The sequence below is a fragment of the Diabrotica virgifera genome, chromosome 2 (assembly GCF_917563875.1).
Source record: "Diabrotica virgifera virgifera chromosome 2, PGI_DIABVI_V3a".
Classification (NCBI taxonomy): Eukaryota; Metazoa; Arthropoda; class Insecta; order Coleoptera; family Chrysomelidae; genus Diabrotica; species Diabrotica virgifera.
Genome location: NC_065444.1, coordinates 260,825,052 through 260,838,422, shown reverse-complemented (window position 1 = coordinate 260,838,422; position 13,371 = coordinate 260,825,052). Strand labels below are relative to the sequence as shown.

The following is a 13,371-nucleotide window of genomic DNA, read 5'->3' as shown; positions in this document are numbered from 1 at the left end:
AACGTTTTTCTGTACCCCCCTCCCCCTACCTAAACGTTACGTAACACCCAAGTAACCATTTGAACCTAAATGGAAAACTAGGTTGCGAAAAGTACCGGAAACTCGGTAAAAGAACTTTGTTATTATTTTAATCTCATTTGAGGTAATAATAAAAACTTACAATCATCATTCAGCCTCACATGTCCACCGCTGAACATAGGCCTCCTCCCCTCGTTTCCAACCACGTCTATCCTGCGCCGCTCTCATCCAGTTTTTATTTAGCTTTCTTACGTCGTCAATCCATCTTGTAGGGGGTCCACCAACGCTTCGCTTGTCTTCTCTTAACCTCCATTCCAATAACCTTTTTGTCCATCGCCCATCTGTCATTCTGGCTATGTGTCTTGCCCATCTCCACTTCAACCTGGCTATCCTTTCGATGACGTCAGTCACCTTTGTTCTTCTCCTGATTTCTCCGTTTTTGATTTTGTCTTGCAGAGTTATTCCTAACACTGACCGCTTCATTCTTCTCTGCGTTACTCTTAGTTTGGTAGCCGAGGCTTTAGTTAAGGTAAGTGTTTCTGATCCGTACGCAAGACTGGGAGGACGCACAAATCAAATACCTTTCTCTTTAGGCATGTGGACAACTCACTTTTAAACGTTTCTCTCAGTTTTCCAAATGCTGCCACCCAAGAACGATTCTTCTATTCAGTTCATGTGTCTGGTTATCCCTGCTAATCGTAATTTCATGTCCCATGACATGAAATATGTCCAAAACTTATAACAATAATAATCTTTTATTACTAATTTTACATTTATATTTTCCCTACTTGGCCCCATCCTTACATACATTTTTGGCTTCATCCTTTATTGTTCTTCTCATGTATTTTTCTATTTGATCTTTTTTAATAAAATAACATATTTATTATTTCAACATTTTATTTTGCTTAGTAAAAATTTTTGTATAACGAATAATATACGGTGTTGCCAGTAGTTTCGGAAAAATAATGAAAAAAATATGTAAAACTTTTTGTTCTTCAACACCCTGTATCATGAAAAAGCATGCCGTTACAAAAATGAATTAGTAAGCAAACCCCAATTATTTTTCAATTTTTCACCTATCCTAGAGATCGTGTTACCTTTTTCTGAAACACCCTGTATATATAAGAAGGCACTTATGGAATAAAATTATTTCTGTCCTTGTTTGAAACAATTTTAAAAAACGCTGAGACCCGTTGATTTTCATAGGTATATCAAAATGTGTGCTTTTTAAACATAAATTTAAATGTACAGGGTGATTCACGCAAGCCTACCGTAGTCCATAAGCTTTATTTTTAATGGAACACCCTGTATGGTTTTATATTTTTAAAAGCTGCTTAACAATCTGATTTGATGGTCTTTATGAATAACACAGGGTGATCATTTAAAATTATAATGTATGGAAACCACTTATGGAATAAAATTGCTTGTGTCATGTGTCACTATTTTAGAAAATTATAAAAACGCTAGGATACGTCAACTTTTAAATTCAACTATGGACTATTTAAACATAAATTTGAATATACAGGGTGATTCACTCAAGTCTAGCATAGTCCATTATCTTTAATTTTAATTAAACACCCTGTATATTTTTGTTTTTAAAAGCTGCTTAACAACCTCATCTCAAAAATGTGTATTATGTAGGGTCTATTATGAATAATGCAAGTGAAATTTTGAAATTATGTATAGTTTTCGTCAAGATATTTCACATAAAACTTTTTTTTTATTGGCATGGACTTTATGTCAATCAGCCAGTCACAACATGACAACATAACAACACATAAAACTTTGAAATTAATAATTCAGGAATCACACCTTAAAATAAGGGTATTATTTTTTAAATATCTATCAATTTTCTAAACTAAGTATCAATATAGTGGGTTTTGTATTTAATGCTTTTTATTTAAAGACATTTTTAAATCATTTAACCGCATTTGCGGTAATAATAAAAACTTTTTAGACTTTTTGAGGTAATGATAAAAACGACATTTAATTAATTAAAGTATTAATTAATTCACTTTAACAACACTGACAAGAGCAATACATAATATGTTTCTCTGTATTACGTATTTACAGAACACTAAGAAAACTAGACTGCATAATAAATATGGACTTCATAAAAAGAATAGACAAACGATTTATGACTTTCTCTTAAAATTTCTTTGGTCTGAACCCATCTGTAACTGTATCTTTTCAGCTTTTGTTCTCCAAAAATGTCAATTATTGCAAACATATGTTACTGTTCTTGATCTGGTGACAAATTTGAAGATTTTTCACTTGAATAGATAAAGATTGTCCTATTGTAGTTGTAGAAGGGCCGGAACATGAGCGGATCATAAGGGGCAATATAATACAATCTAGGGGTTCTCTGTAAAATATACAAAAGTTGTAAAGTTGGGAGATTTTCATTCCGTAGTCTTTATTTACATAAGTTAAAAAACAATGTTACGTAACGCGCTGTTCGAACCCCCTCCCCCATGTAACGCACCGTAACGCTTTACAATACCCCCCTCCCCCCCAACTGCGTTACGTAATACTTGAACGCTCCCCTAGTTACAGATATTTAATGCCACCTGCTTACTATAATCAAAACATTGACTAATATTGTTAAAGTGGAACCTCGATAAGTCGGATTAATCGGGACCGCGGTCGATCCGGGTTATCGAAAATCCCAGTTAGCCGGAGAATATGGTAAGAATTAATAAAATACACTATACATACTTCGAGATAAATTCCATTATAATTGCAAAAACATGAAATACATATGCACAGTATATCTAAATTACGTAAGTTGTATATTACAGTATTATTCATTTCTTGGTAAAAAACTCAGTCGAACTGAAATTTATCTGATGAAAATCGGTCCGGGTTAGCCGGACTTCCGGGTTATCGGAGTCCGACTTATCTGGGTTCCACTGTATTAGTACTATTGTTATTAGAGGATTTAAAATTTAAACTGATATATTATTTGCTAATAATTAAATATTAAATAACTCTTATTTTCTGGATGCTTATTTAAATACCTTTACAATAGGTAAATAATTTTTGCACCAGTTTACACAATATTTTTCCTACTTATTAAAATGCCACATATGAAGCGATCATCTCTTACATCCGTAAAGAAAAATGTTCCACATGCAACATCCGAGTGTTCCTAATCGCGTTGTTGTAATGGTATGTATTCCATTTGCGAATAACTACGTCTATTTCAATCACCACCGTTATTTGTTCCATTATACAACCATCAATTTTGTTTTATTTTTATTAACATTAAGGTACTAGTACACTTTAGAAGACCAAAAATAATCATTATTTTCAAGAATTTTTTTCTCAGAACCTTTATTAAAACCCTCAAGTGGTAACGTACGGTCCCTGACACCGACGTAATGGATTTTTAGCGGTAAAACTCAAATGCGCATATTTTTTTGTCCACGAGGCCAGGTAGCTTTCAAATCCTCATCACACTATTCAGTCCTGAAAAATCTGTGGCCAAGTGTGGATAGTTCATATGTTATTTGACCTGACGGTGTGAGAGACCGAGGTTACCATTTGTGTTATACTTAACGGTAAGTTTTTGTCGTTTTTGGTCCAGTCAGTTTAAATAATAGTTATTAATTTTAGGAGTTGTATGTGAATATTGATTACGAAAGAAAACAAGTCAGGTTGCAACAACTTTTTGACGAAATTGTTGCTAATTCCGAACCAGAACCGTACAGTGCGGTGCAGTGGAGTGTATAATAAAATGAGGAAACAAACGGACAATAATTTCAGTTTGTGTTGGACATTTGTTGAATAATTTTATTTTTTTTGTGACATTTCAACCCTTGTCGATATGTTTGTTGATATTTTGTATTCAAAAACTTGACATATTTTTGTAAATAGTTTATCAATTATGTTAGTATCTAAAAGAAGCCAATTTTTTTAATGTGCATTTTTCCCCGAATATAAATAAATATTGATCATTTTTTACTATATTGTTATTTAAATATAGTTATATTAAACATTTACTCACATCAAAATATTAACAGAAAATCACAACCTAAGATATTCATTATTAAAAAAGTCGGTGTCGTAGACCGACGTTACCAACTATGTTACAAGAATTCACGTTACCGGCGGAAGGTTAAAAATGAACATAAAACTGTTTACATATTAATATATAACTCTTACAGAGTACAAAAAAATATATCTTTTTCATTTATGCACGTACACTAATATTGTAGAGGGCGCAAAAGTCGAGGCCTCGAAAAATGATGGCGGACAGTTAATCTCAGGATTGAGGTACCTGAAACAAAAAAATCGTATTGCATTTGAAAAAGAAAGGTTTCTTACGTGACAATTTACCACAATTTCACCAAAAAATAAAAAAATAAATATTTTTAACCATGAAAAACTGAAGAAAAACGGGCCATTTTTTCACAAAAATTTTTCAAATTTCCGTTAAATCTTTTTTTGCGGAATTTTTCACTAACTGTGGTAAATTGTCACGTAAGAAACCTTTCTTTTTCAAATGCCGTACGATTTTTTCATTTCAGAGATCCCAATCCTGAGATTAACTGTCCGCCATCGGAACTACTTTTTTTCTAGGCCTCGACTTTGGCGCCCTCTACAATATTAGTGTACGTGCATAAATGAAAAAAGATATATTTTTTGTATTCTCTAGGAGTTAGATATTAAGTGCGTTCGCGGGTGCCTGTCGACGACTAGTCGGCGACAAATTAGCAGCAAAACGCATGCGCACTTTAAAATGATATAAATAATATCGTTAATAGATAAATATACAAGGTATATTTACCTAGTATAATTTAATAATTAGTTATTAATATTAATTAAAAGTAAATATACCTTGTATATTTATATATTAACGGTATTATTTATATTAAGTGAGGTTAGAAATTGTCGGCGACAATTTGTCAACTGTGCCCGCGAACGCACCTATTAATATGTAAAAAGTTTTATGTTCATTTTTAATAAAGGTTCTGGGAAAAAAATCTTGAAAAAATGCTAATTTTTGGTCTTCTAAAGTGTACTAGTACCTTAATGCCTCATGCACTCTGTCCAGCAGAATTTGCAAGTTTTCCATGGTGTCTGTGATGATGGCAGTATTATCGGCGTATCTTATGTTGTTTTTAATCTCACCTCCCCTTTTTATTACTTTTCTCCTGTCATATATGGCCTAGGAAAATATGTCCTCTGAATATAGGCTGAATAGCAGGGGTGACAGAAGACAACCCTGTCTTATACCACGCATTATTGGCATTTCGTCTGTTACTTCTTCGTTTACTCTAACTGCAGCTGTTTGAATGTAGTACAAGTTTACTTTTACAACCCGCATATATTGGTTTCTACGCTGAATGATTTCAGACAGTGCAGGAGTTGTGTATGTTTGATTCCATCGAACGCTTTTTCAATCGACCCTTCGTATACACACCTGCACCTTCTATTTTCACTAAAATATTTTATTAGCCAGTCATAAAACATTTTACTGTCGATTATAAAGTTTTATTTCTGTGAATGTACAAAATAAAAAGCAATAAAAAAAGATGAATATTTCACCCCCTTGCTTAAGATTCCTATAGTCGTATAAATTGATGATTTCCTTTTGCAATATAAGATAGTAACACTTAAAATATTAAATTATGAAATATTTTTGAAGTGAATAATTTTTATCACTCGGTATGCCTCTATCTTTTTGCCCGGGCCCGAAATAATCCCATGCGTGACCCAGACACTTACAGCAACCTTCGTCATATTCTTCTGAAAAAATCACTGCATGACAATGCTGTCAAAATGTCAGCATCATAGACATAATTCTGCCTTCCACGCTTCCTGACAAGATCTCTTGGACTGGTTTGACGTTTGACCATTTGACTTTCAAGCACATTGTATCGAGAAACTAACATCAAACTAAGTGGGGGTATAGGCATGGTAGGGGGGACTAGTGTAGCAGCTTTACTATGTGTAAGAGTGAAACACAGCACTGATAAAAAAAGATGGTGTCGTCACTTCGCTCAACACGACACTCTGTGTTAATATACAGGGTGTCCCGAAAAGATTGGTCATAAATTATACCACAGATTCTGGGGTCAAAAATAGGTTGATTGAACCTCACTTACCTATATACAATAGTGCACACAAAAAAAGTTACAGCCCTTTGAAGTTACAAAATGAAAATCGATTTTTTTTCACATATCAAAAACTCTTAGAGATTTTTTATTGAAAATGGACATGTGGTATTCTTATGGCAGCAACATCTTAAATAAAAATTAAAGTGAAATTTGTCCACCCCATAAAAATTTTATGGGGGTTTTGTTCCCTTAAACCCACCCAAACTTTTGTGTACGTTCCAATTAAATTATTATTGTGGCACCATTAGTGAAACACAATTTTTTTAAAACTTTTTTGCCTCCTAGTACTTTTTCGATAAGCCACTGTTTATCGAGATATTTTGAATATTTGTCGAATCCACCACATATTTGTATATGGTTAAGTACGATTATAGAGACCTGTTAATAATCTGAAAATTTATTTGTAATATATATTTTCAGGCATATTTTAATAAAGAAGCCACATCTCGATAAAACGTGACTTATCAAAAAATGCTAAGAGGCAAAAAAGTTTTAAAAACACTGTGTTTAACTAATGGTACCACAATAATAGTTTAATTAGAACGTACACAAACATTTGGGGGGGTTTAAAGGAACAAAACCCCAATACAATAAAATGTAAATATATTAAAAAATTAGCCGCATCTCGATAAAAACTGGCTTATCGAAAAAATACAGAGGCAAAAAAGTTTTAAAAACGTTGTGTTTAACTGACGGTACTACAATAATGAATTACTTGGAACGTACACAAAAGTTTGGGAGGGTTTAAGGGAACAAAACCCCCATAAAATGTTTATGGGGTGGACAAATTTAACTATAATTTTGTTTTAAGATGTTCCTGTCATAAGAATAATACGTGTCCATTTTCAATAAAAAATCTCTAATAGTTTCCGATATATTGGAAAAAATCGATTTTTATTTTGTAACTTCAAAGGGCTGTAACTTTTTTTATGAACACATTTGTACTAAGGTAAGTTAGGTTCAATCGAACTATTTTTGATCCCAGAATGTGTGGTGTAATTTATGACCAATCTTTTCGGGACACCCTGTATATTTGCACTGTTTTTAACTATAAGGTAAGGTAGGTAGGCTCAGTCTATGTTAATGTATAAGGTAAGGTAGGTAGGCTCAGTCTATGTTAATGTATAATATATGCTACGGCCAGCATATGAAAAATGTCAAAAGTAGGGTTAAGCGTTAATAATAAAAAGATTCTTTTAAGATATTCGTCTACATTTATTCTTGTCTATGGACAAAATACAATACACTCATTAATGCTTGCTCTCAATTTTACTTTATTAAGATTTTTTGGCATTGTGCAATGCCATATGTTGATTCATATGATCTGATCGAGAAAATAATTTTAAACAAATTTTACACTGATGAGCTTCGTCTTTACTGTGTAGTTTCATATGTTCTCTCAAATACCTTACATGGATAAACGATTTCGAACAAATTTCGCATTGATGACGTGTTTCTGAGTGATTTTCCATATGCACTGTCAAATAAGATTTTATAGGAAAAGACTTGAAACATATTTCACATTGATACGGTTTTCCCTGTATGCGTCTTCATATGTTTCTTGAAATTATATAAAAAGGGAAACGACCTCGAACAAATCTCACATTGAAAAGGTTTATTCCCAGTGTGCGTGGTCGTATGGTACTTGAGATCTCCTGATTGAAAAAACGACTTATAACAAATTTCACATTGATACGGTCGTTCTCCAGTATGCACTCTCATATGCACCTTAAAATTATGTAAAACGGAAAACGACTTCGAACAAATTTCACATTCATAACATTTTTCTCTAGTATGACTTCTCATATGTCTTTTCAAATTACCATTCACAGAAAAGGACTTAGAACAAACTTTACATTGATATGGTTTTTCTCCAGTGTGTATTCGCGTATGTAGCTTCAAACTAGTTTCATGAGAAAACGACTTCAAACAAACTTCACATTCATAAAAGTTTTCTCCAGTATGGCTTCTCATATGTATTTTCAAATTACCATTCACAGAAAAGGACTTGGGACAAACTTTACATTGATATGGTTTTTCTCCAGTGTGTATTCGCGTATGTAGCTTCAAACTAGTTGCATGAGAAAACGACTTCAAACAAACTTCACATTGATACGGTTTTTCCCCTGTATGCGTGGTCGCATGGTTTTTGAGTTCACATGATTGAAAAAACGATTTATAACAAATTTCACATTGATACAGTTTTTCTCCCATGTGCACACTCCTAGTATGACGTTGCAAAGTACTTATTAGGGTAAACGCCTTGGAGCAAATATCACATTTTTGAAGCTGTTCTCCAGTGTGGTTTTTGGCATGTCTTCTTAAATAACGATCTTGAGAAAACGACTTCAAACAAATTTCACATTGGTACGGTTTTTCTTTAGAGTGCGTTATCATATGATCTCTCAAATTATTTGAAAAAGAAAACGACTTCGAACAAATTTCGCATTGATACGGTTTTTCTCCTGTATGCGTTCTCATATGTTGTTTCAAATTACCGTTTAAAGAAAATGACTTAAAACAAATTTCACATTGATATTGTTTGTCCCCAGTATGAATGGTCATATGGTTTTTCAGGTGATCGGATTGAGAAAACGGCTTTCGACAAATCTGGCATTGGTAAGGTTTTTTTGTAATATGCTTTCTCATATGCTGTTTACTATATGGAAGTTTAGGTGTTTTTTCCATTCTGTTCTTCTTTGGAAAACCTAAAATAAAAACGAAGTTATAAATTTTTGTTGTTGTCGATGTGACAGGTAGGATTAGAAAGATAAGAGTATATTGTACGCGACGTGAAACAGTCTAAAGGGGCTGTTAGATCGAGTGCATAAACAATTTTTGCACGAGTTTACACAATATTTTAGTTTGATATATTTTAGTGAGTTTACATAATTTTTTCGCCACATCTTAAGCGATCATCTCTTACATCCGTAAAGAAAAATGTTCCATATATATGTATGCCAAATATATGTATTCCATTTGCGAATAACTACGTCTATTTCAGTCCCCTCCGTTATCTCTTCCATTATACTATCATCCATTTTGTTTTATTTTTGTTAATATTAATGCCCCATGCACTTTGTCCAGCAGAATTTTCAAGTCCTCCATGGTGTCTGCGATGATGGCAGTGTCATCGGCGTATATTATGTCATTTATGATCTCATCTCCTAATTTTACTACTTCTGTCCTGCCATAAATATGGCATAAGGAAAGATGTTCTCTGAATATAGATTGAATACCAGGGATGACAGAAGACAATCCTGTCTTACACCACGCCTTATTGCCATTTGATCTGTTTCTCCTTCGTTTACTCTAACTGCAGCTATTTGATTGTAGTACAAGTTTACTAAAAGATGCATATAGTGGTTTCTACGCTGAATAATTTCAGACAGTGGAAGAGTTCTGTATGTTTGATTCCATCGAACGCTTTTTTAAAATCGACCCTTCATATACACACCTGCATCTTCTATTTTTACTAAAAGATTTTAATACCCGGTCATAAAATATTTTATTGCTTTTGAATACGAAACTGTTAGCCATAAATCACACTCCTCCATCTTTTGTGGTTCTACTTTTACTAAAAGGTTTTTTAACAGTCGATTATAAAACAGTTTTATTGCTTTGAATGTACAAAATAGAAGGCATTAAAAAAGATGAATATTTCTCCCCTTTGATTAAGATTCCTATAATCGTATAAATTGATGATTTCCTTTTGCAATTTAAGATGGTAAAACTAAAATGTTAAATTATGAAATATTTTTCAAGAGAATAATTCTTATCGCTCGGTATGCCTCTATCTTTTTGCACGTGCCCGAAATAATCCCATGCGTGACCGAGACACTTACAGCAACATTCGTCATATTCTTCTGAAAAATGACAGCATGCCAAAGCTGTCAAAATGTCAGCATCATAACTTATCTACAGCTGGTTCCTAAAAAAACTGATACGACTCTTAGGGCCGGTTGTTCGAACGCTAATCAACAATGATCATTATCAAATAATTAATTACTGTCAATGTCAATTGTTAAAACATAATTAATTACAATTCTGAGACTATAATCAATTAATATAACAATAATTATTAACATAATTAATAATAAATCTCATAATTGTAATTAATTATGTTTTCAGCAACCCAAACAAAGTTGACATTGACAGTTTTGGTGACAGTAATTAAATATTTAATAATGATCATTGTTGATTAGCGTTCGAACAACCGGCCCTTAGTAAGATTCGATCATTTTGAGCAGTGTATGATTGATCTGACATTATATTATATTTATTATGACAGACAAATAATAAAATAAACAAACAAACAGTCATTTTTTGAGGTTGAAGTTATCTGACACATTTTAAGATTTGGCAGTGACAGCGACAGTGACATTAAACTCATATTCATTATATCACACCTCATCAAAAGCTTTTTACAAGAACACAGTCAGCGATTTTGATATGGCTTAGAGCCAGACTACATCAAGATCGCCTATAAATCGTGCTGGTAATTGCCTTGCAGCGAGACCAAAAACAAAAAGAAGAAGAAAGTACACTGCTCAATTTTCTACAAAATACGCTTAAGAGTCGTATCAGTTTTTTTTGGAACCAGCTGTACCTTTCACGTTTCCTGACGACAAGATCTCTTAAACTGGTTTGACTAGAGCTTACAATACCGGGATTCCGGGATCCCGAATACCGGAATCCCGGACGATTTTTGTCCGGTATTCGATACCGGTATTTATAATAAAAATTTAATTTATGAAAAGTAAATTGATGCACAATAAACTTTCTTCTAAAATATTTTTTGCTATTACAAGAAATTATTTTTGAAGATAAACAACCAATATCATTGTACAAAATATTTATTAAACACGCTTATTACATATTGGGACCGTGCAAGTTCGGCAAAGCGACCCCTATTTCTACGCTCTATACTAAAATTCGCACTTTTAATTATATTGGCCAATTATATTAGTCCTGGTTATTGGATAATTGTCAAGGCCATAGTCCAAAAAAATAATAAGAAGAAAAAATAAGATTCAGGTTATGTTATGAAAACGTCAACAATTGTATGTAGTAAATAAAATTAGTTATTAAAATGCATTACTGCAAGCAAAATAAAATTAATTAAATTTACCTTTATATAATAATTGCATATCATATCAATATTGTGGAGCAATATATAATTTTTCTGCTTCATTGACAGAAGGTATGAAATATACGTCAATTTGACAATTTCAATTGACAATATGAATTATTTAAGATAGTTGCAATATTTCTCCGCGACTCGCGCAGGGTCTTTTCTCGTTTCCCCTTCCAAGTACTTGCACTCCGCGAATACAAGTCAAGTATAGCGCTTTCTAAAAGCGTGAATGTCGTTAATTTCAGGCGAAGGGTTATATCAGTTTCTACGACCAAATTATTAAATCTCGTCTATACAAATACATAAAATGAGTTATATAAAAATTCTTAAATTTTTAAAATTAGACTACTTTATTTTATAAATAAGCCGTAAGATAATCAGAATTGCTTTTACATTTTTAGATCTAGTTTTCATTTTTTTGTGTATTGTGGTGTATAAATTAGGCTCACTTATTTTCTGAATTATTTATAATAATTGAAAATATATAGCAGTCTAAACACAGAGTAATCTATATTGAATATGTCAGAGTAAGTTAATCTTTGTATCAATATATTTTAAAGTTAAATTAATTTGGAAATAGAAAATTTCATAAGTAAAAGTACTATATGCAAAATTTATCCTAGAATCAAATATATAGTTTTTCTATTTGCACCTTTTTTGTATCTATCTATTCCTACTCTCAATGTAATATTATAAACAACATCTTCTCATTTGAAAACAAAATTTAAAAGGTTTCATATATAGGGCTTTTCATCGATTCTCATTTGTTTCGAGCTTCTGTCATATGTTGTATAATCTGTGTATAATATTAATATACACGGATTATATGACATATGACAGAAGCTCGAAACAAATGACTGTGAATGAAAAGCCTTATTATTTAATATCAAGTCGATATAACAACTGAGGATGGTATAAATATAACGTGGATATTTTTTATTCATAATACCGGGATCCCGGTATTTGAAATTTTAAATATCAAATACCGGTATTGAGATTTTGGCTCGGTATTGTAAGCCCTAGGTTTGACGCTTTCTTTTTCTAGCACATTGTATCGAGAAACTAATATGAAACATAGTGGGGGTATAGGCACAGTAGGGGAGGACTAGTGTCGCAGCTTTACTATGTGTAAGAGTGAAACACAGCACTGATCAAAAAAAAAACATGGTGTCGTTACCTCGTTCAACGCGACACTCTTTGTTAATATATAAGTTTTTGGCCCATTGACATATAGAGCGTGTCTACTTAAGTTGGAAACATATGGGAAACTTTTTTGTTATTCATTTTACGAAAAAAAGTTATTCTTTATAAAAAGTTCTGCATGCTTTAAAACCTAAGATTCAATCATCAGATATCAAATTTTATGAATATTATACGTACCTATGTCAAAAAATATGAACTTCGTTCAAGAGTAAATAGGCTATTGATTATGTTCAAAATAAGAGAGCTAAAAGGAACTACAACGTTAACGGGATTTTATTGTCTCATACGATCAATGGACCTCTAAATTAGAAAAAACCACGGAGTGCTACCATTTAAAGGGGTGCGTTTTTGAGAAAGGGGTGAATTAGTCCCTAGGCACAGGGTGAATTAGGGTGAGTTCTATGCACTTTTAGTACAAACATTTCTACAGGAAAATTGTTTCAGGTTAAATTTACAATCGAAATATTACATTTTAACGTCAAAAATATTTTTTTTGACAAAAATATATTCAAAAGAAAAGCAAGAAAAAAACACGAAAGAAAGCAATTTTGTTTTTTGTCCCATAACTTTTTCCACAGGGATATAGGTATAGGCATTGTTTCAGCGAAAAATAACTTCCATTATTCCTCTTTAAAATAAAGTTTAGCAAAATTCTCTAAAGATTTATAGTTTTCGAAGTAGGATTTTTCAAAGTTCTCCACTCACAGCATTTTTTGGCAATTTTCCCCATTATTTCGCAAACATTGTTCTGTAATTTTTTTCTACGCATTTCTAGGTATATGCAATGGTACATTTAGTAGAAATAGAAGTCAATTACCTTTAAAATGGTCTACTGCATAAGGTTATACGGCTCTTTTTAAGCAAGTTATGCTTTTTCAAGGTTTCATA

The 13,371-nt window shown here is 32.4% G+C and overlaps 1 protein-coding gene across 4 annotated transcripts in view; it reads right to left on the bottom strand.

Moving 5' to 3' along the window:
• Window positions 1–13,371, bottom strand: part of LOC126880595 (zinc finger protein 883-like) — an 87,963-nt gene that overhangs the window by 14,425 nt on the left and 60,167 nt on the right. Inside the window, exon 3 of one of the 4 annotated variants that reach the window (XM_050644555.1) lies at window positions 8,642–8,851. The exons of 2 other annotated variants lie outside the window; for them this stretch is intronic. In XM_050644555.1, the coding sequence (XP_050500512.1) occupies window positions 8,642–8,851 (210 nt within the window). Of the gene's footprint in view, window positions 1–7,339; window positions 8,852–13,371 lie in introns of those variants that run through there. One more of the 4 variants, XM_050644553.1, reaches the window with a different exon arrangement.